Here is a 22,664-nt window from a genome sequence, read left to right on the forward strand (position 1 = left end):
AGTATCTGATTCTTGAAGGATCTTTAATTTGAATAAAAGCATTTAAAATTTTCCGAAAGCCTTCAATAATTGAATTCAGATTTTTTTGAAAGGTTAAAGGGAATATGATATTTGTTTTCAAATACGTATCATTTAAGGTCAGGTATGAGGGGCTTCCAGGGGCTGCGCCCCTTCTAGCCCTAAGAATTTTGCCCAAGACCCAAGAGGAGGACCGAACCCCAGCCGACCAGCCGGTGACAACACTTTGACCGAGTAGTTTTTTGTGCTGAACAAAAAGTGTCATATAAACATCTGTCAAAAACCGCTTTTTAACTTCACTTAAAATGCCACGTAAGCTACGTAAGAATATACGTAAGAGGAAGGGAGCATTGAAACATCCAATAGTAAAACTGACACCGCAACAACAGTTGCAACAACAAATGATGAATGACCCCACTATGTTGCAACAAATGTCAAGCAACCCTATGCTTTTAAACCGAGTTATTGGTGCACAGAGTGGAGGTTTAAGAGCGGCACTTTTAGCGAAAATGGCAGGCTATGGTGGAGCTGCAGACGGAACAGCTTATAACCCTCAAAGTCAAATGAATTTGAGTTCACTCAAAAATCAAATAACAGATGTCAAAAAGTCAAACATAGACATACAGAAACAAATAAGTGAAAACGAAAAGAAACTAGAATATGACAGACACACAAAGAAACTCAATGAGTTAAACGTAGAGAAAAAGAAGAAAGAAGAACAACTGAAAGAACTAAGTACAGAGGAATATGCGAAAAAAGTGTCAGAAAAAGCAGCAGAAGTAGCAAAAATGGAACAAGATGTTATAAATTTGAAAAACCATACTACTCAATATAAAGTACTGAAAGATGAAGAGATAAAACAAAAAGCCCTGAAGACATATATGGATAGCGATGAGTATAAAAAAGAAGTTGAAGCAAATGTAAAGGCAGAAAAACTTTTACAGTTGCAAAACCAAACCGTACAGTATGAAAACTTAGCACAAGAAAGTAAAAATAACGACGCAGCCATGCAAAAGGCAATGAAAAGCGCAGATATTATAAAAGCTAATAATGACTGGTTAGATGCCCAAGCCAACGCTAAAGCAGCCCAACTTATAGGGTCAATAAGGACAAAAATACAAGCAGATGAAGACAGTTCAAATGAAGCTTTAATGAATGCTGACTTTAAGAACGCCTTCGAAGCTCTTCATAGTAAGGTGAAACTAGTGAACGACTTCTCATCTGGAAAGAAACTGAAGTCTGAAGGTTTCGACAAAGAGTTAAGAGAAGTAGCACAAAATATGACGAAAATAACAGATGCAGCAACGAGACAGGCAGTTCAAAGTGCCTATGACGCCGTTAGAGCAACTGTTGTGGAAAGTCAAGAAAAAGAGTTACAACAGACCAAAACAGACCTAGTAAATGCTTTCTTAAGAACGAAAAGTCAGGTAGGACATTATGCTGCAGATGGAACATATGTGCCAGCTGGTGGAACTTATATACTAGCTAGTGGAACTTATATACCACCAAACCCTCCAAGAGAAGCACCTGCACCAGGACTACCTAAAACATTTACATCGTCACATGGACACAGACACAGGCATGCACAACAACAACAACCAACACAACAACCAACAGTTCAAAATCCAGCACAGCAACCAACAGTTCAAAATCCAGCACCACAACAACAACCAAAACCAACAGTTCAAAATCCAGCACAACAACCACCTCCACAACCAGCACAGCAACCACCTCCACAACCAGCACAACAACCAGCACAAACAGAGCAAGGAAACCAAGAATTCTTAAAAATGCTTAAGAAAAAATATGGTTACCCAGATACTCTTGACTTTAGTGACAGATATAAAGAAGCTATTAGAAAGTTCAAGGAAGGAAATACTGACCCGAACCTATTTAGCTTTATGGCTCAGCACCAAATTGGATATAATCTCAAACCTGGAAAATACAAGCTCGCTAAGGGATATGATTTAATAGCATATCATCCAAATGACATGAATGAATTTACTCCGAGATATTTGGTGTCAGAGATAAATGATGATTCAACTCTCTTCATGAAACGCGTAAAAAATAGAGACGGAACGAAAGAAGAAAGGCTTATGAATGCGGATGACTTAAATAGGGAACTTGTTAAAAACGGTCTCGGAATATATGAAATGCCAGCAGATGAGGTACAAGAAACTCCACAGGAAGAAGTTCAGATACAACCAGACATGGAAGAAATAGTTCAGCAACAACAGCTAGAAGAGCCTGAAGGAAACGAACAAGTCCCTCCTTTGGAAACTAACTTCACAGAACTAGATGAAGATTTGGAACAGCCGAAAAATCTTGACCCTCAACAAGAGTATGCGGAGAATATGGAATCTTTCCAAGAGTCTAAGAAAAATTCGGCTGACAAAGTAGAAGAATATCGAAAAATGTTCGCCGACATACAAAAGACTCCAACATCAGATGAAAATATTCAGCAAAGAATGGAAGAACTGAAAGATAATGTACGCAAATACAATAACCCTTTTTACTTACGACCATATAACGTTCAATCTGTGGCTGAACTCGGTGAAAATAAAAGGTTAAATTTCAACAAAACATATAGAAATGAAACATTGTTTAAAGTTCATTCAGAACCCAACCAATATGGAAACAAACCTACTTTTGTTTCTGCAGACTATGGAACTACAATGAGATGGGGTCATAAAGCTAATCCGGATAGGTGGTTCATAAACTTACAACCACAATTCCAAGAAGTTGTAGACGCAATGGAAGTGAATGGTGAACCAGATATAGCTGGTATTTTCAGCGCGGCTTTAATGCCATTGAAAGATATGAAACATGCAGATATTTTGGACCAGTATGAAATGAACATGGCTGAAGGAAATATAACACCTGACGTTCTAAAACATTTATCTCAAAGAACTACACAGAACCATAGAGATGGTATATTTGGTGAAGAGTTTAGAAAGAAAGTTAGGGAGAGAGAAGGAAGAGAACCTATTGTACATGACCTTGCAAACGAAAGTTTGCAAAATGTCATAAAAACTTACTTTGCAGACAATGAACCGAGAATGGATGAATATTTAAGAAAACTCAAATGGACAGTACCAAATGAAATGTTAGTATTGAAAAACATGTTCCTTGACAAAATAAAACCAACTACAGAAATAAATGACGCAAGACTGAAACAGTGGGTAAAAGCTTTCCCATTCACAAAAGATATTATTGGTTACATGGAAAGAAAACCAGAATGGCTACAAAAACATATATTTGGAAACGAGCTTATTCCATATGGACAAGCTCTGTTTGAAGAGCTTGAACCGGAAACTCAGGAAAGAGTCATGCAAACAATAAGCGAAGACTCAAATACAAACTATGACAAAATCTTTCTAAGATATAGGTTACCTGAGATGGGCGACCAGAGCCCAAAGGCAAAAAGGACATGGGAAATTTACAACATACTAGGTGAACATGAGGCAAAGATGCAACAACTTGAAGCAGAGGGCAAGTTACCAAAAGCGACACCAAAGAAGAAGAGTAGAACAAAGTGAAAGTAGTGAAGAAGTAACTTCATCTAGTGAAAGTAGTGGCAATGAAGGAAAAAGAAGAGTTAAAAACTCAGTCAGGAAGAAAGTAAAGCTTGGTACGAAACAATTATGACATATAAATCCAACTATTCTATATTTTTACCCATATGAAATGTACGCCGCTCAGAATATAACGCCAACAGTTTTGGATGCCATGAACGGAAATGTTTCCGAATGGTATAACGAATGCGACAATGCCATTAGAAGGTCAGAAATAGTTCCTGGAACTTACGAATATACAACTGCTGTTTCTTATGGAAACGTAGGTGAGTTTGGAGAAGGTTCTTCAACAACAGTAGATATTGCTTGCGACAGGTTTCATATTATTTCTATTGACAACTCATTCTTATACGTGGAACAAGACATTGAAATAAAACCTTCTGCCAAGTTGTCTGACAAGAAAGGTTGCAATGGAATTTTCTATATCGGATACCAATATGCTCCAGAAGTTTTCATGGGATATAAGATATATTCTAACTCTGACTTAGTTCAAACAGTAACATGGGCAAACTATGAATGGTTCGCTTTGAGAAACTCAGTACAACCACAAGCTAGAGAACAAACAGACCAGTATGCAACTATTGAGAAAATAAGAAGACTTGACCCTAACGTTCCAGGAGTTTATGTTAACCTTTCTGGACAAACTGCAGCAGCAGTAACCAAAGTAAAACTGAAACTTAGAGTTCCTTTGTCATCTTTCCTCATCTTCAGGTTTTTAAGATACTTACCAAACTGGGCAGGAAAAATTTCTATTGAACTTACTCCAAGCAAAAATAACTTAGTCATTGCACCAACACAAGACCCATTCACTATTACAGACGTAAAGGGAACAAATCAAACGTCATTCGCCGAATTTTGCAAAGACAAAGTTGACTTAGACTTTGGTTTCTCAAACCTCAACACTGAAGTAAACTATTATTTCAATGCTGGTGGAACTGCTTGGGACCCAGTTAAGTTTACATGCGAAAAATTTGAATGCAAGAGAATAGAAAGCAGACTTGCAGTCTATATGTTGGACCCAGATATTTCAAATGCTTTAGCTGCCAAATATATTGCAGTTCCACTTATGTTCCCTATACACCAAATATCTGTCAAAGACTTTGCAGGTGAAGTTGGAAACCAAAGTGCTGACCCAGGTGCAAGAACAGATATTGCTTTAACAACTGCAATGAAACATGCAGATACTATGTTTGTACTGTTCAGACGAACTATAAATGACTATTCTTGTTTCTACAACCCTGGTATTAAATATCATATAAACATAGATGGCAAATATTATCCAAGAGAAGAATATTCTACAGTTGAGGATATGAGGTCATACAACTTGACATTAGATGCTATGAACTTTAACAACAACTTCACAACAACTATTAACCCTGAAATGCAAAGTTCTATTATGCCATATGTGAAAGTATGGACTCATACAGGAAGTCAAAAAACTCAATATACAAATGGAGACCGTTCAAACTTTTGGCTTGGCATTCCATTTGCTGACTCAGAAGACTTTATGGGTGGTATTTCAACTGTTGGTACAGTTCAAATACAATATACTGGTGACAGAGACGGTCCAGATGAATTGAAAGCAAAGAAGTTTACAAAACCAATAGCACTTTTCACGGAAGATGCTCTTTGAAGATTCGTTCGATGAAACCTGCTGGGGCTCCTCAGATTGGCATAACGACAGCTTCCATCGAGCAGATTTTGGCAGCAGGTCAGTAAGTTGTTCTTGAACTGACTTCTCTCCATCGTAAATAGTTATGACACCTGTTTTGACATAATATTGTATTATAAACTTTCCTTTAGTAATATCGGTCAGTTTTGAAGTTATATTTTTGTCTGCTTCAAGAACTTTCACCATCTCGGTTATACCAACTTTCTTTGCTTTATGAAAATATTTAGGTTCAGCAAAGACTGCTATTCTATAACATTTTCCATTGTTTGTGTAAAGAACTATTCTGTCAATGTATTTGTATTGTTTGTGAGTATAAACCTTGTTTTGCTTCAATTCGAAGAGATATCCGAATTCGTCCATCTTTTTATTCTAAATAAAATGTCATTTCCGAAAAATAGAAGCGTAAGTGTTTCAAAAGGTTTAATGGCGGTGGCAGATGTGAAGTTAAATTCACCAACTCAAACAAACAGTCAAAGTGTTATTGTCAATGTCAAAGACAGAGATGTTGAAGTGGGGAAACCATACGAAGATGAAGATGGTATAACAATTGTTCCTGTAAAAGAACAACCAACATACCCTGAAGTTAACAGAGACTTAAGTTCTGTTGCAGATATTCGAAACGACTACCAACAACTGAAAGACAAACTTCAAACTCAGGAGAAGATTTGTCAAGCTTTAAGTATAATGTTAAACTTGGTCGAACACAACCCTGTAAAAGTGAACTCATATGTCATTGCACCTCATGAAGTTTTGAAAGAACTATTGAAACTTTTGACAGAGGCAGACGATATAAACATCAAAGAAATAGAACCCGACATTAGTTGCTGTGGTGTTTCATATAATGTCATTGACAAGATATACGTTATGAAAGGAGGTGAAACGTTGAACTTAAAATATAGTTTCCCAGACGTTATAAAAATATTTGACGACCACAACATTTCATTAAAATTTATTTGCTAAGTAAATGGCAGAAGACATAATGGTTTATACTATTACGACTAAAAACCCTGAGTCATATAATTCTATAACAACAAACTTACAAAGTCCTCAAGGACGATATTGTAAACTAACCTTAAACACAATGACGACTAAAGCCTGTTTTGCTCTTTTGACACCAGAAGACTTTATTGTTGTGAATGGTAAAAAATACTCCTTTGAAGATACTTACTCAGATATACCACCAACAGGTTTTGTTGACTTATTTAATACTTTAAGGACGGATGTAACATGTGCTGCAACTAGAGCAGGTTTCATTATGTTTGGATGTCCGACTGAGTTTACTATAAACGATATGAGCTATAATACAAAACTTATTTCTGGTTTTTACTACCAACAGTTTCCTATAACAGGAAAAGGTGTCATACAAGGAATGTCTATTCCATTGACATTAAGCACACCAATCTTATATATTGTTTCAAACTTAGGTTCAAAGTGTTATTCGAATGTCGACAGAAACTATTATGACCAAAAGATACTTATGCGTATAAACAATACTTTCTCTGCTGGTTTGCCTATTGTTCATTCGAATGCAGAATTTTCAACCTTAGTGAACTCAAACACTTTGGCAAGTATAACGTTGACATTAGTTGACGCAAACTTTGTTCCTGTAAAACTTTTATGTCCTATGTATTTGTCAATGACGGCAGAAAGTTTCGAATTGGAAGATGCAACTGGTGAAAGTATTGTATTACAAGAACAACTTCAACAACAAATAGCTCAAGAACAACAAATGCAACAAATGGAACAACAAAGTCAAGAATAAAAAAATAATATTTTTTTTATTTTTATAAAAATGTACAGAATAGATGTTTCAGATTTTTATGACTTCCAAGCATTCAGAAATATGTGTCCATTTAGAGACTATAACAAAGCAGTCGAGAATTTGAAACGTTTAGTCATTTATGTTGACTCTGCCCCAGAATGTTATGTCATGAAAGAATGGGATGTTGTCTTTAACAAACCAAGAGCAACAATAGTTTCAGAACAAGAATGTAGACAAAAACTTAAGAAAATAAAAGTTGTACAAGTTGGAATGAAGATGTTAGATGCTTGGGATATCTTATTGTCAAAGTTAGAAGATTTTTCAGTTCGAGGTATAAAGTTCTATACACCTTCTCCAAACTTCTATTCTATCTTCACTGGATATAAATACGAACAAGTAGAATGGAAAGAAAATATTATAGAAGCTTGGTTAGACCATGTCAAAGAAATTATATGCAATGGAAACGAAAAGGTTTATGAGTATATCTTATGTTGGTTTGCAAATATCTTACAACATCCAAGTGCTAAAAATGAAACTGCTCTCATTATAATTGGAAAACAAGGAACAGGTAAGAATACTTTCTTTACAGATATTTTGTGCAAACTGTTAGAAGGTTATTCGAACCCTAATATGACAAACTTAGAAAACATCTGCGGTAAATTTAACTCTTCAATTGAGAATATGAAACTTATAGTTTGCAATGAACTTCAAAGTATAGATACAACAAAAGTTTTGAACTCAGATGCTTTGAAGAGTCTTATAACAGACAAAGTTGGAGTTGTTGAAAGAAAGTATAAAGACCAAAGAGTTTGTGAAAATGTTGCAAACTTCATTATGGTTTCAAACAATGTTGTTCCGATGAAGTTAGAAAGTTCTGACAGAAGATATGTAGTTGTCAGAACGTCAGAAGCTCATATGCAAGATACTGAATATTTTGACGACTTAGCAGAAACTTTGACATCTGACTTTTACAACCACTTGTTCTCATATTTCATGACATTAGATATTTCTAAGTTCAATCCAAGACAAATTCCACATACCGAAGAGAGACAAACATTGTTAGAAGCAAACAAGAGTGTATATGAACTGTTCATAGATGAAACTGACTTTGTGTCATTAGATGAAAGGTCATTGTACGATTCGTATAAACAATATTGTCAAGAATATGGTTATATGACAGCTTCTAAACGAACATTCTTGGCAAATGTCAAAAGTCTTTTAGATGTTCAGAATGGTGTATATACAAAGAAAAATTTTTCTGAGTAAATTTAAAAACAAAAAATATTTTTTTTATCCGATAGAAAAAGATGACAAAATTCATCTCAGTAAATAAGTACATGACAGGACTTAAAGAAGAACTAGACCATTCACATATTTGAATGTTTACTTCTACCATTTTGAAAAGTCTTCATTCAGCAAAGTTTGGAACATCGAACCAGTTAAGTTTGCTATTGTGACTAAAAATGGTGCGAAATTTGAAGACTTAGACATAGAAGGTTTGTTAACAGTCAAAGAAAGTTTTGACAGAAGGTTCTCAAACCTTAAAGAAGGCAAAGCATACAAACTTGTTATACCTTATGAACCAAAGAAAGCAGACGACTATGAATATTATGAGTCTAAGATAGTTGAAGTTCAAGGTAAATTGGGTAAAAAGATTTTAGAGTCTAAGCCAGTGTTTACTCCTAAAGAGGAAGAGAACATTGACATTGACCCAGAAATGTTTCTAAAAATAAAATTTTATTTTTACATGTCAAATTTCTTTTTCTCTGGAACTGGCTCTGGTTCTTTCTTCTCTTCTACTTTCTTTTCTTTCTTTTCTTTCTTCTTCTTTTCTGGTGGAGTTATGTCAAATTTGGCGCAACTATATTTATGTAAAAGTTCTTTGTCCTTTAATAGCTCATCTATTCTGTTTTCTATTTCATCTTCAAGAACAGCGCATGTGTCTTCTTTGCATTCTAAGAACTTTTGTTGGACTTCATCTTTCCAATCGGCGTCATCTCTGTCAACAAGTCTGTCAATGACAAATTTTAAGACTGCTCTGCTTAATGTTTTATGGTTCTTGTCATATTCCCAGAAACAGAACTTTAGAACAAATTCACCTTTCTTGTTTACACTATGTAAGATTTTATGGTCGACAGATGTTTTGCTGTCGAAAAGCTTGTCTCGAATATAGATAGCGAAATCGCTAGACATTTTCTAAAAGATAAAATTTTAATTTTTCTAAAAATATGTTAGAAAAAAAAGTTTGCTGACATTGACAAGAAATTTGAGAATGTTTTAAACAAGAACAGAGGAAGTTAGAAAATGCTCAGATAAAAGCCTATACATGACAAGTTCTTATTTGCTCAGAATGGTATAACAGGTCTAATTGCACCACCTGGGTCGGGTAAGACTTTCACTTATCTTAAAATGGCTGCACAACAACAAGAACTAGATGAGAAGAACCCATTCTATGAGTTAGTTGTTATTTGTAGTACTTCTGGTCAATTTGACCAAACCGTCAATTCGTTCAAAGATATTATAAAGAAGTCTAAGTTAGTATGTATAAAGGATACTGAGTTGTTAGATTGGATAAAGAAGTACCAAAGAAGAGTTTTGAAGTATAATGCTATAAATGAGTATATAAATTCTAAGTTTAAAGACCCAAATGAGGAAATGCAGGAATATTAGAGAAGAAACACTTCAGAAACAAACAGAAAGAGATAGAATACATTTCGAAGAAATTGCAATCTTACGATTGGAAGACATACCCTCATAGATGTCTTCTTATCTTAGATGATTTCGCCTCTCATCCTTTGTTAAAGAACAGAGAACAAGACATGTGTCGAATTCTTAAGAAGCTCAGACACTTTAACATCTCAGTCGTAATATGTGTACAGACAGCCAAGAGTTTAAGTAAGGATGTTAAAAGAATACTTACTGACATAATACTTTTCCCCGGATTGTCCGAAGACGATTTCATGGAACTTATGAAAGAGTCCATGGCAGGTAAGTTTGACAGATATGAACTATGGGAGAAGTACAAAGTCATACAAGACCCTCATACTTCTTTCAGAATTCATATCTACGCAAACAAAGTTCAAATTGTAAAAAGTCAAGCTTGAAAAATAAAGAGTTCATTTACCCTACTTGTTTGAAGTTGTCAAAATACTCTGTTATTTTTTCCTTTAACAATGGCAAATCTTCTTTGAAGGTAAGAATTGTACAACCTTTAATATCATAGTGTGTTTGAGGTAACGTATCTTGAACTATTTGTTTCACATCTTCATTCGGTGTCATTGAAATCGGTAAGTTTTCGCGATAGAACCAATTTCTGTCAGATTTGTAAATCTTAGCAAGGTCGTAAAAGCTTTTGTTGTTTCTTCTGACTAAATGCAACATAACCATATCTTTATCTTCTTCATTTTCCATCTCTTCAGTATAAATCATATACTTATAGTTCTTTTCCTTTCCTTTTGGTACCGAACGTGGTATTCTTTTCTGAATGCTTTTGTCTTTTGCTTCAATGACTTCATCTTTTGCTTCAATGACTTCATCTTTTGCATGAAGTTTCTTTTCCATCTCTTCACGTTCTTGTCTATGAATTTCGTCAAGAAGTCTGTAAATATACCAAGCATAACGAGGCGAAGCCCACATTGCAACAGCATTTACAAGAAGTCTATGTACATACCAACCTCTCAAACCATTTGGCAAATTTTTACGATTTTCATGAGTTTTAGGCGACCCCGAAGGAAGTCGGGCTCGCTGTGCTTCGCTCAAAAGTTCTTGTGTGCTTTGGTTTTTGAACCAATCGTCTGTATGTTTGGTATCTGGAGCATAACATGCTGTCAAAATACTTTGCATTTGGTACATGTCATCTTTGACCGAACGAATGAGACGGAGTTGTTTGTTAAACTGAACCCACTCATATTCTTCATTTATATCTTCATGGACTATAACTGTTGTTGTGTTCTCTGTTGTTGACATATCTGTCTTTACATACAAAATAAAAAAATATTTTATAAAAAAATTAGCGTTATTTTCTGACTTTCACAAAAGACCAAAAATAAACGCTTTACATGTATTTTTCAGTAACTTCGTCAAATAATTTTATAGCTTTATCTATCTCATCTACTTCAAACGTTTCCCTACCTTTCGTGGGAGCACCATACATTTTCTCAAACTTTTCAAGTAGTTCTGTTTCTGCAGCTCTCATATCATTAACAAACACAACCCTGACTCTATTGACTGTACTGTCATATCTTTGAGTTATATTATATGTTCTTCCTATCTTATATCTCTTTGTGTTGAAGTCCTTCGGTTTCTGAACGATGTAAAGTAAGCCTTCACTGCAACGTTCCGTATCGAATGAACCATAAGTTATGAAGTTATATCCAACAACTGGGTCAATCCATAACAAAACTATTGGTATAAGACTTTTGTCTATAAGATATGCTCTTGTTCCATAGAATCTTACCGATATCATGAGCTTAGGATTTCTTGTCAAAATTTTCTGAGTAGAAGCAATTCTAACCCAGTCGTGTGGTTGCTTTCCAGATGGAGATATAATGTCTGACAAAGAATATTTGTTGTATTTCTTTGAGTATCTTACGTTTAAATCCCCTATTCTAACCACTTTGGTGTCATTGTCTATCTTTCTAACTGTTTCAAACTCATTGTTTGTCATTTTCTGTTCTTACATACAAAATAAAAAAATAAATAAAAATAAAACTAACTTTATTTTTTCTATCTTAAGGAAATTCATGATTTTCATACGGAATCTCTTCTCTCGGTTTTCCGAGGGAAGCAAGCATATGTCATTTTACTCAGAATTTTGGTCATTTTTCAGCAAAAATAATGTTTAGGTGAAGTGGTGAGATCTCACCCGTTTTTTCACCTGTTTTCTCACCTGTTTTCTCACCTCATGTTTTGTCAAGACTTCTTCGTAAATGTTTTGTCAAGACTTCTTCGTACATGTTTTGTCAAGACTTCTTCGTAAATGTTTTGTCAAGACTTCTTCGTACATGTTTTGTCAAGACTTCTTCGTAATGAGCGTAAATCAGACAAAAATAATGTTTAGGTGAAGAGGTGAGATCTCACCCGTTTTCTCACCCAAGTTATTTTTTTAAATTTTGTGAAAACTCAACGGTTTGACACGTGCCATATGTCATTTTACTCAGAATTTTGTTGCTGAATTCAATAAAAATAATGTTTATGTTAACATGTTAGATCTAACACGTTTTCTCACCTGTTTTCTCACCTCTTGAATTTTCATGAATTTTGTTGCTGAATTCAGCAAAAATAATGTTTATGTTAGAATGTTAGATCTAACACCTTTTCTAACATGTTTTCTCACCTCATGTTTTGTCAAGACTTCTTCGTACATGTTTTGTCAAGACTTCTTCGTAATGAGCGTAAATCAGACAAAAATAATGTTTATGTTAACATGTTAGATCTAACACGTTTTTTCACCCGTTTTCTCACCTGTTTTTTTCACAAGCGTTTTACATGGTATATGTTGCGATGGTTCATGACTTTAAACAGTTTCGTAGCTTCTATTTCTTCTTTTAGTACATCGAATGTTTTAACTATGCCGAAGGTTTCTTTATACTTCTTCTTGACGTCAGATAGAAGGAAATCTTCTGCTGTTGGATAGTTTTTGTTCAGAAATGTCAACATATCCATTTTATCTTCTACCGGCTTCTCTGCTTCTTTCTTTAAGTCTGCATAGTCGTTTCTCATTCTTTCTATCTCTTTGACGGAGTAGTTATATCTCCTCATTGCTGCTTTACATTTAGAACATTGCGGGTTCATTTTTGCGTTATATTCTGAAACCTTACCTGCTAAAACAACCAAGGCGTCAATGGTTTTCTTCATCTCAAACATAGCGGGTCTTATTTGTTTGTTCCATACTTTGCCTCTTCTATCTTTATCTCTTATTTCCCAAACACATTCAGCAACTAACGAAACAAAGTTGTCGTAGGTCTTAAATTCTTCAGATTTATATATGTCAGAAATATTTTTATAAACCATGTCGCAATCTTTGTCCATAACCTTATGGTTGCAATGAAAACCAAGGAATTCATAGTTTACCCTTCGTATGAACTTCTTTATTTCTACCGAGTCAGTTGGTTTGACTTCAATTTCGTCGAATTCAGGAATAGTGAGTTTTTGTTGTTGGATTTCAGGTAGTTTAGGCAAATGGTCAATAATGTCCTCCATTTCATAAAGATATTCTTCATTTTCTTCATCTTTCGCACTACAGTCTAAATTACTTGTTAAAAGTTCCTGCTTTATTCTTTGTATTTCTGTTTCGAAAGTATATGAAGAAGGAATGAAGCTTTTCATCTCTACTAACATTGACGTAGGATTCATAACTAACGAGTTTGGTGCTGTAGTTGTTTGTATTGCTGTTGTGCCGATTGTTGACATTTCTGTTCTTACATACAAAATAAAAAAATAAATAAAAATAAAACTAACTTTATTTTTTATTTCGGGAAAATTCATGAAAATTCATGAGTTTTCTACGATGTTAGAAAACAGGTTAGAAAACGTGTTAGATCTAACATGCTAACATAAACATTATTTTTTGGTCATTTACGCTCATTACGATGAAATCATGACAAAACATTTACGATGAAATCATGACAAAACATTTACGAAGAAGTTTTGACAAAACATTTACGTTCATGTTTGACAAAACATTTACGAAGAAGTTTCGACAAAACATTTACGATGAAGAAGTCTTGACAAAACATTTACGATGAAGAAGTTTCGACAAAACATTTACGATGAAGAAGTCTTGACAAAACATTTACGAAGAAGTCTTGACAAAACATTTACGAAGAAGTTTCGACAAAACATTTACGTTCATGTTTGACAAAACATTTACGAAGAAGTCTTGACAAAACATATACGATGAAGTTTTGACAAAACATATACGTTCATGTTTGACAAAACATTTACGAAGAAATCATGAAAATTCAAGAGGTTAGAAAAGAGGTTAGAAAACGTGTTAGATCTAACATGCTAACATAAACATTATTTTTTGGTCATTTACGCTCATTACGATGAAGAAGTCTTGACAAAACATTTACGATGAAATCATGAAAATTCAAGAGGTTAGAAATGAGGTTAGAAAACAGGTTAGATCTAACATGCTAACATAAACATTCTCGTCAAATACAAAAAAATGAAAAAAATGACACTTTTTCATTAGATAACTGTTATTTTTTGACGAAGTGAAGGATAACACTTCGTCAAAAAAATCCCTGAAATCATATCTTACATACAAAAAAATGAAAAAAATGACACTTTTTCATTAGATAACTGTTATTTTTTGACGAAGTGAAGGGTAACACTTCGTCAAAAAAATCCCTGAAATCATACCTTACATACAAAAAATGACACTTTTTCATTAGATAACTGTTATTTTCTGACTTTCACAAAAGACCAAAAATAAACGCTTTACATGTATTTTTCAGCAACTTCGTCAAATAATTTTATAGCTTTATCTATCTCATCTACTTCAAACGTTTCCCTACCTTTTATGGGAGCACCATACATTTTCTCAAACTTTTCAAGTAGTTCTGTTTCTGCAGCTCTCATATCATAAACGAACACAACCCTGACTCTATTGACTGTACTGTCATATCTTTGAGTTATATTATATGTTCTTCCTATCTTATATCTTTTTGTGTTGAAGTCCTTCGGTTTCTGAACGATGTAAAGTAAGCCTTCACTGCAACGTTCCGTATCGAATGAACCATAAGTTATGAAGTTATATCCAACAACTGGGTCAATCCATAACAAAACTATTGGTATAAGACTTTTGTCTATAAGATATGCTCTTGTTCCATGAAATGCTACTGATATCATGAGCTTAGGATTTCTTGTCAAAATTTTCTGAGTAGAAACAATTCTAACCCAGTCCATCGGTCTCTTTCCAGATGGAGATAAAATGTCTGACAAAGAATATTTGTTGTATTTCTTTGAGTATCTTACGTTTAAATCACCAATTCTAACCACTTTGGTGTCATTGTCTATCTTTCTAACTGTTTCAAACTCAATGTTTGTCATTTTCTGTTCTTACATACAAAATAAAAAAATAAATACAAAATAAAACTAATTTTATTTTTTCTATCTTAAGGAAATTCATGAAAATTCATGAGGTGAGAAAAGAGGTGAGAAAACGTGTTAGATCTAACATGCTAACATAAACATTATTTTTGGGTCATTTACGCTCATTACGATGAAGTTTCGACAAAACATATACGTTCATGTTTGACAAAACATTTACGATGAAATCATGACAAAACATATACGATGAAGAAGTTTCGACAAAACATTTACGATGAAATTCATGAAAATTCAAGAGGTGAGAAAACAGGTGAGAAAAGAGGTGAGATCTCACCACTTCACCTAAAATATATTTTTGTCGGATTTACGCTCATTACGATGAAGTTTCGACAAAACATTTACGAAGAAGTCTTGACAAAACATTTACGATGAAATCATGACAAAACATTTACGTTCATGTTTGACAAAACATTAATATATAAAATTCATGAAAATTCAAGAGGTTAGAAATGAGGTTAGAAAACGTGTTAGATCTAACATGCTAACATAAAATATATTTTTACTGAATTTAGCAACAAAATGAACGAGGTCAGGATGTATGTTGCTGAATTCATTCATAACACCCTTTGTAAGCTCATAAAATGTTTGTTTTGAGGTCGAGCCACTTTTGGCTCCACCGTATTCTTTCAACCAAAACTCAAGAATTTCCCGCATGAATTTTGTATAAAAACCAACCGTCCGAATTCCGGCGGTTGCTATATTCTTCACAAAACATTTACGTTTAGTTTACGAAGAAGTCATGACAAATTCAAGAGGGTAGAAATGAGGGTAGAAATGAGGTTAGATCCAACCTTCTACCCTAAACATTATTTTTTGGTCCGGGAACAACTTTCTCTCAATTGGAGCTGTAGCATACTCTTTGCGTAAGCGGTTCAGACCTTCTTCGATCTCTTGGTCTCTCTTCGATTTGTATTGGAATTGGAATTGTTGGGGTGGAGCTTGCTGGAACATCCAAGGGTTGGGGCAGTAAGGCATAGGCTGAGGAGGAGGGTAGTTCGGGAAGCCTTGTAGTGGAAATTGGTAGTAACCTTGAGGTGGAAATTGGTAGTAATTTGGATTGAGATTGGAATTGTTGGAACTGAGGTGTAGGGGCTGGTGCTTTCGGTTCTTCTGGATTGAGATTGGACTCGGTTGGTGGGACGTGGGACATTCGTTGGTGGCTTAACCGTCGGACCACAACGATAAAAATCTCTGCTACTAGCAGTACTTCTACTGACAGTAGAAGTACTTTTACTGACAGTAGCAGTACTTTTTCTGACAGTAGAAGTACTTTTACTGACAGTAGAAGTACTTTATCGTCGAAAACCCTCTCAAATTTTCCTTTTTACTGACGGTAGAAGTACTTTTACTGACAGTAGAAGTACTTTTACTGACAGTAGCAGTACTTTTACTGACAGTAGCAGTACTTTTTCTGACAGTAGCAGTACTTTTACTGACAGTAGCAGTACTTTTTCTGACAGTAGCAGTACTTTTACTGACAGTAGCAATGGACAACATCGAGCCATTAGATGAGGCAGTTTACCTAATTTAAATTAACGAGCTTGTTAAGCAGTACTTGCGCAAGGTCATGAAGCCCAAGGTCAAGTTCACCACTATTTCTGGAAGGGCTGCCTTGACTCTCGAGATTTCGACTGGAATTCCAATTGAGGTACCAGAAGGCACTCCTTTCGACGACATAAAGCAAGCAAAGAAGGAAGCCATTATAAAGTTCTTTGCCAAGCGTCCTTGGATACAACTTCCAAACAGAGAGAGTCCAATTCCACGAATTATACAAATTCTCAGAGCACTGTTCCACTTCTCTGGTCAACCATTCTACATAACCTGTGAAGGCGGCATCCAACCAGTTCAGTAAACCTTAACGTTTAACTTCACTTTTTTATGTTTTTTGTGAAAGTGTCAAAAATAAATTGTTTTCATGAGTTTTCTACGATGTTAGAAAAGTGGTTAGAAAACGTGTTAGATCTAACATGCTAACATAAACATTATTTTTCAATACTTTTTCAGCACTTTTCCGTAGTTATATATGAAAGACAATTCGAGATAAAAGTCATAGTACAATGGAATAATATGTTGCACACCATTTGTTGTGAACCAAACTTGAAAGTCAGAGAAACTGTTACTAGGTGGTTCGTAGAATTTAGAAGCAAAGTCATAAAAGTCCTTACCAATACATAGAAAACTATTGTTGCTTGAACTGAAACTTGCATGACACATAACATTTTGAGGGTCAAACACGTTTCTATAAACTGTCAAATCTGCTGGTGGAAGTATAAATTTAAATGGACCATCTGGTGGTAATGGTTCGTTCTGGTTTAGTAACCGAAGAAATTGTGCCCAAGAACGTTTGTCTACTTTCCAAAATAAAAACTCTGTATCTCTTGGAGGGTTAATTTCAATCTTTTGAAATGAAACGGTGGAGTTCATCTTGTCATATTCTAGTTTCAGATAGTATGTTCCATTTAGTAAAGAGTCGTATTTTTTTGAAATTCCCAATAATATTTGTTCATTTGAGTTTGAAAGTCATTTAGAGTTTTCTCAAGACTTTCGTCTGAACGAACTTAAAGATTCTCATTTCGTCAAATTTGTCTATTAGACCATCATGACCTTTATACTGCCCATGAAAATATACTGCGAACATAAATGCGTTAGTTCTATTTGAAAACAAAACTCTTCTAAATCCTATTGCCTTTGCATCTGAAGGACTTTGAAGCCAACGAATTGGATAGTCAAACCTGTATGCTCGGGATGAAATTTCTTCATCTGAAATAGTCCTACCAGCATTTGTAAAGATATAGTCTAACGGTTTTGTATCTGCTACTTTTGTTCTTTGTTTTTCAACCTGAAGCATTTAATATATGTAAAAATATATTGTTTTAAAATGGTATGCCATTTCATATTTCTCATCTAACAAACAAGTTTCCCAACGGTCTTCTCCAACAAACTCAGCGTACATTTCAAATAAAATTAAAAAATGTCACTTTTTTAAAATAAATTTTTTACTTCATGCAATGTTTAACACATCGAAAGGCATGTCCATAAGACGTTCTTCTTCTAACCTCTCTAGTCTGTTTGGATAATTGGCACGTGCTGTTTCCAAATCCATTTCGTAGCGAAGACCAGACAATTTGTCATAGACTTTTATGGGTCTTCCCTTCCTATATTTAAACTTCTTCGAAACTCTCCAACCATATCCTTGCAACTCTGCTTTTATTCTAGCAGACTTTCTGTCCATTCTATATGGGGGCATTTTTATAAAAATAAAAAAATATTTTTTCTTTACTTTACATAACCGCCTGCTGCCATAAGTCTTTGACGCCAACCCATACCAGCTAATGAAGGTTGACTTGGTTTAGTTTGGAAACTAAACTTTGGTTTTGGTTTATCTTCAGTTTTTGGTTTTTCTTCTTCTATCGGTTTTTCGTCACTTTTCGGTTCCGCTGGCTTTACCTCACCTGCAGGAACAGTTGTGTCGTCAACATCTTCATAAATATCATATGCCATTTGTTTTTGTTTTCCTTTCAACTTTTTGTGTTTGTTGTAAAGTTTAGAATATTTCGACTCTAAGTCAATGAGATGTTCTATAATGAACTGTTGGTCAGTGAAGTAAACTTTTCCATCTGTTGTCTCGAAAGCTCCTTCAGACTTCAATATTTTATTTGTGAGAGTCTGTTTCTTTTTTGAGATACTAGCCGTTCCATTTTTATGAAAAGTGACTTTGTAGTTAGGGTTTGTATTTCCAGACCTGGCACTTTCTATTATTGAATTTTTCTCTTCATCTGTAAGTTCTTTGACAGGTTTTGACAATGGTTCTGAACTTTTTGTTTGTGGTGTCAAATCTACCGTTTCAACTTCTTCGGTCATTTCATCTCAGTAAAAAATTTTAGTTTGGTTTGTTTTCAACTGGTTGTTGTTGTTTTTTAAGTCGGTCTAAAACTTCCTGAGGTATAGGAAGAACTTGACAAACACGTGGTGTAACTGCTGGAAGTCGACAAATCCATCTTGAACCCATTTGTCTCAATGCTGTATTGTTCATTTCATCTCAGTAAAAAACTTTACATTCCCCACGTTTGAGGCGGTTGCGGTTGGTTATTGTTTACCCATTGTTGTGCATGGTTATATCCTCTGTTAAAGAATCTTTCACCTTGGTCCATATAGTGTCCTGCTTGGTTATAGTAGTCATTTGCTTTGTTATAATAGTTTCCTGCTTGTCTTCCTACATTGTCCATCCATCCTTGAACTTTTCCTCTTGTTTCAGGATTTGGAATAAGATTTGTTGCATCTCGTGCTACATCCCAACCTTTCTGTACAGTTTGTATAATAGGTTGTGCTTTCTCTTTAAGTATACCTAATGTACTCAAAATCTTCCTTCCAATTCCAAATGCACCTCTGGCTATTGTTCCCACTGCGGGCAAAAATCTAGATGCGACTCCTGCTAATGCGCCAAATAAACCCATTTCTTATGGGTTAAAAAATGACGAATCCAAACAAGGACCCCTATGTTTCTAAAGCGACAAAGAAAGCACTCCTGATAAAAATCTTTAGTTCAACACCAAATGCTTGGTTTATGGATATCTTGGAAAACATTCCGAGGTATAGAGAAGATGGACCACCATACTGGCTAATATTTATCGGTCAAAACACAAGATACTGTGAAGCCATACCATTATGGTCCAAAAATATTTTAGATGTGAAAACTGCTTTGACAATATTCGTTGACAAATACCATCCAACAAAACTGACATCTGACTGTGAAAGTTCTTTCAAATCAGATGATGTAAAAAACTATCTGCGTTCAAAAAATGTAAACCAATATTTCATTGTCGACCAAAACCATTCTGCTCTTGGTGTCATTGACGGTTGTATAAAAATGTTAAGAGACTTAAACCAACCACAAGGTGGTGAAGCAAATGAAATGTCATATGACGACAAGTATAGACACTTCTCCATGGCAAAGATGAGACAAGTTTTAAATATTTACAATAACCGTAAACAAAAAGGTTTGGGAAACCACTCCCCCGAAGAAATGAAAAACAACCCTGACTTAGAGAAAGACTATATATTTAATAATTTAGTCAAAAGAGACAAACAAGAAAGAATGCCGGGCTTCAAACTTCGGAAGGGTGACAAAGTAAAAATAGAAATACCTAAACGCGACCCATATGAAAATACTATTGACTATGACAACAATGGGAACCCGACAGGTACTCACATTCGTGTTCGTAAAAATAGAAGAAAGTATACAAGAGAATATTATGAAGTTTTAGGCAAACATGGCAAAATGTACACACTGCAAGCAGAAGATAAAACTACTATTGCCAGACCTCGTTTCAAACTTGTCAAAGTTCAAGGTGGTATACTTTCAAAGACAGTTCCTAACAAATATAAGACAACTCCTGACGAATATGCTAAAGAAGTTGAAAATGACGACTAAGCATTTCTATACCATGCGTAAACTGTCATGTAAGGTGGCATGTATTCTTTACTTTGTCCCGTTGTTTGCGTATATCCTGTAACGCGATGTGTATGGTTTCCATCTCCCTGAGTGTTACCCCAGAAACAATTTATAGCAAACTGAACGTCGTCTTTAACATCATATCCTTTACCTTTTTTCAAGCCGTGCCAATCCCAAAATTTATGCTTATGCCAACCTGCTTGAGATGTACTTAAATCTATGTAGTGACTGTGTGCAGGTAAATTTTCACCTGAAATCGTTTTACTTCCACCTGTTTCCTTTGAAGAGTTTGCACAATACAAAAACCTGTCGACTATTTGAGTCCAAGTTCCAAAACCAAGTACTACTTCTGGATTTGTTGAGTTCATTGACGTATAAATAGAGCCTATAGGATATAATGTTTGAAGCATTTCTGTCTTTAATGTTTGAAGCTCTGTTTTGTCTGCTTTCTTATCTAACATTGTTGGTAGTTCATATGCTTCAAAGTTTCTGGCATGACTTTCAATGTTCCTGCAACTGTTATCTAAATTGTTAAGAGTATCTTTTACGCTTGCACTTGGATTCTCTAAAGGTGCACTTGAACCAAGGTCAAAGTTCAGTATTATGTCGTCTGCCGTAAAAGTTGTAAAACTTGTATGTGTATGAGTCTTATTTGCTTTCTTCTCTAACTCATCGTTAACATAAGTTTTATCTGCTTTAAGGTCTAAACATCCTGAAACCCATCCTGTATTAGCTTTAGTTTTAAAAATCTTCGATGTCCATTCATGATACCATTCAGCCCTTTCTATAATTTCTTTATCTTTTTCATCCACATATTCCTTATCCGCCTTCTTCACTAACACACTAGCCATAAGTCCCTTATCTACCTTATTTTCAAGGCTAACGTTTAAGTCTGTTATTTCAGATATAGAATGTATATGAGTCTTTTTAGAATATTCGTTTTCAGCTCTTGTCACTTCACTTGACATTTTATTGTCAACATATGTTTTGTCTGCTAGTTCGGGATGAGTATGTTCTTTTGTTGCATAAGCATTGTTAGCTCTTTCTTCTTCTTTTGCTATTGCATCGTCTACATATTCTTTGTCAGCTTTGTTGTCAACATCTGCTTTCAAAAGAAGTTCATTTATAGGTTTCTCGTTTAAAGTTCCTTTTGTTGGATTTATACAGACAGTATGGTTCTTATTGTCTTGAAACAGAAACTCATCTGTCATTGGGTTTATTGTCAGTTTTAAGTCACCCTCTTTCAATGACTCAGATATCTTAGAATAGTTTGAAAAGTTTGTTGTGTTCTTATTTAGAGCTTGCATAATGAGTTGTCGGTTGTGTTGTATTTCTCTCATGGAAGCAATATCTTTCGACATTTTTATTATAGATAAAATATGCTTCCAATAGAAAAAGAAAATTCAAGAGTTGCTACAACTAAACCATTAGATGAACTTTTTACTAATGTCGGTCAAAAGTTTGAGACAGAGACCGTAAAGCATGAAGGCTATCGTTTTGACTACCCATTAAGATGGCTAAGAGACCCATCTGTCACAAAAGCTATTGGCTTTCGTAGAATGAAGTTCATTTCAGAAGCCATACATGGTTTCCCATTTACGGTCGGTTTTGAAGTTCGATACTATAACAAAGAAAAACATATGTATGAGAAATTTGAACAGGGAAAACTTTTACAAGTTAGTTTGCTTATAAATTTAGAAACAACTCTTCAAGCTTTTCAAGAAAAAATAAACGATATCTATATCGAATATGCAAACCAGTATAACATTGACGAAGGAGAATACCATCTCGATATTATTTATGACAGGAAAAATGCAACTGTTAAAATCAATAGAATAGAAGACCTTGGAGAAAACGTTTATATTTCTACAAAATATAACAACTTGGCATGGTATAGATTTATGAGGATGTTAAATCAGCCTGCAGCATATCCAGTACACCCGGACTATTATGAAGTCGAAAACCCTAATGGAACATATGAAAATGTTTTCGACCAAGATGCTATTATTGTTCATGCTTCATTTTCTGGCGCCCAAAACTCTTTCTTATGCTTGGCAAATGACTTTT

The 22,664-nt window shown here is 34.7% G+C and overlaps 15 protein-coding genes and 1 pseudogene across 16 annotated transcripts, besides 1 other annotated feature; 6 read left to right on the plus strand and 10 right to left on the minus strand.

Moving 5' to 3' along the window:
* Positions 1–323: 323 nt before the first annotated feature.
* TVAGG3_0252620 (protein of unknown function, DUF4106 family) lies at positions 324–2,359 on the plus strand (the record flags this gene model as incomplete). Its single annotated transcript, XM_001300591.2, has 1 exon — positions 324–2,359. A coding segment is annotated over one exon (2,036 nt), but the record flags the coding sequence as incomplete, so codon positions are not given.
* A 277-nt stretch (positions 2,360–2,636) lies between these two features.
* Positions 2,637–21,517: a mobile genetic element.
* Positions 3,706–5,023, plus strand: TVAGG3_0252640 (protein of unknown function, DUF4106 family; the record flags this gene model as incomplete). Its single annotated transcript, XM_051228086.1, has 1 exon — positions 3,706–5,023. A coding segment is annotated over one exon (1,318 nt), but the record flags the coding sequence as incomplete, so codon positions are not given.
* TVAGG3_0252650 (uncharacterized protein) lies at positions 5,207–5,625 on the minus strand (the record flags this gene model as incomplete). Its single annotated transcript, XM_051228087.1, has 1 exon — positions 5,207–5,625. A coding segment is annotated over one exon (419 nt), but the record flags the coding sequence as incomplete, so codon positions are not given.
* Positions 6,230–7,027, plus strand: TVAGG3_0252660 (uncharacterized protein; the record flags this gene model as incomplete). Its single annotated transcript, XM_051228088.1, has 1 exon — positions 6,230–7,027. One exon carries the CDS (start codon positions 6,230–6,232, stop codon positions 7,025–7,027), a length of 798 nt encoding a protein of 265 aa, XP_051113074.1.
* TVAGG3_0252670 (Poxvirus D5 protein-like family) lies at positions 7,709–8,293 on the plus strand (the record flags this gene model as incomplete). The annotated part of the gene is made up of 1 exon (XM_051228089.1): positions 7,709–8,293. The coding sequence occupies one exon, from the start codon at positions 7,709–7,711 to the stop codon at positions 8,291–8,293; it is 585 nt and encodes a 194-aa protein (XP_051113075.1).
* On the minus strand, positions 8,771–9,220 carry TVAGG3_0252680 (uncharacterized protein; the record flags this gene model as incomplete). Its single annotated transcript, XM_051228090.1, has 1 exon — positions 8,771–9,220. The coding sequence occupies one exon, from the start codon at positions 9,218–9,220 to the stop codon at positions 8,771–8,773; it is 450 nt and encodes a 149-aa protein (XP_051113076.1).
* On the minus strand, positions 10,303–10,993 carry TVAGG3_0252690 (KilA, N-terminal/APSES-type HTH, DNA-binding family; the record flags this gene model as incomplete). Its single annotated transcript, XM_051228091.1, has 1 exon — positions 10,303–10,993. A coding segment is annotated over one exon (691 nt), but the record flags the coding sequence as incomplete, so codon positions are not given.
* On the minus strand, positions 11,082–11,693 carry TVAGG3_0252700 (organellar and viral DNA polymerase type B; the record flags this gene model as incomplete). Its single annotated transcript, XM_051228092.1, has 1 exon — positions 11,082–11,693. The coding sequence occupies one exon, from the start codon at positions 11,691–11,693 to the stop codon at positions 11,082–11,084; it is 612 nt and encodes a 203-aa protein (XP_051113078.1).
* On the minus strand, positions 12,500–12,820 carry TVAGG3_0252710 (organellar and viral DNA polymerase type B; the record flags this gene model as incomplete). The annotated part of the gene is made up of 1 exon (XM_051228093.1): positions 12,500–12,820. One exon carries the CDS (start codon positions 12,818–12,820, stop codon positions 12,500–12,502), a length of 321 nt encoding a protein of 106 aa, XP_051113079.1.
* TVAGG3_0252720 (uncharacterized protein) lies at positions 15,981–16,295 on the minus strand (the record flags this gene model as incomplete). The annotated part of the gene is made up of 1 exon (XM_001299683.1): positions 15,981–16,295. One exon carries the CDS (start codon positions 16,293–16,295, stop codon positions 15,981–15,983), a length of 315 nt encoding a protein of 104 aa, XP_001299684.1.
* Positions 16,418–16,642, minus strand: TVAGG3_0252730 (uncharacterized protein; the record flags this gene model as incomplete). Its single annotated transcript, XM_001299682.1, has 1 exon — positions 16,418–16,642. The coding sequence occupies one exon, from the start codon at positions 16,640–16,642 to the stop codon at positions 16,418–16,420; it is 225 nt and encodes a 74-aa protein (XP_001299683.1).
* On the minus strand, positions 17,135–17,517 carry TVAGG3_0252740 (annotated as a pseudogene). Its single transcript has one exon. A coding segment is annotated over exon 1 (383 nt).
* TVAGG3_0252750 (uncharacterized protein) lies at positions 19,026–19,178 on the minus strand (the record flags this gene model as incomplete). Its single annotated transcript, XM_051228094.1, has 1 exon — positions 19,026–19,178. The coding sequence occupies one exon, from the start codon at positions 19,176–19,178 to the stop codon at positions 19,026–19,028; it is 153 nt and encodes a 50-aa protein (XP_051113080.1).
* TVAGG3_0252760 (uncharacterized protein) lies at positions 19,198–19,599 on the minus strand (the record flags this gene model as incomplete). The annotated part of the gene is made up of 1 exon (XM_051228095.1): positions 19,198–19,599. The coding sequence occupies one exon, from the start codon at positions 19,597–19,599 to the stop codon at positions 19,198–19,200; it is 402 nt and encodes a 133-aa protein (XP_051113081.1).
* Positions 19,710–20,576, plus strand: TVAGG3_0252770 (uncharacterized protein; the record flags this gene model as incomplete). The annotated part of the gene is made up of 1 exon (XM_051228096.1): positions 19,710–20,576. One exon carries the CDS (start codon positions 19,710–19,712, stop codon positions 20,574–20,576), a length of 867 nt encoding a protein of 288 aa, XP_051113082.1.
* A 459-nt stretch (positions 21,518–21,976) lies between the features above and the next one.
* TVAGG3_0252780 (uncharacterized protein) lies at positions 21,977–22,606 on the plus strand (the record flags this gene model as incomplete). The annotated part of the gene is made up of 1 exon (XM_051228097.1): positions 21,977–22,606. A coding segment is annotated over one exon (630 nt), but the record flags the coding sequence as incomplete, so codon positions are not given.
* Between the last annotated feature and the right edge of the window lie 58 nt (positions 22,607–22,664).

This window comes from Trichomonas vaginalis, chromosome IV (genome assembly GCF_026262505.1).
Source record: "Trichomonas vaginalis G3 chromosome IV, whole genome shotgun sequence".
NCBI classification, from domain to species: domain Eukaryota; phylum Parabasalia; order Trichomonadida; family Trichomonadidae; genus Trichomonas; species Trichomonas vaginalis.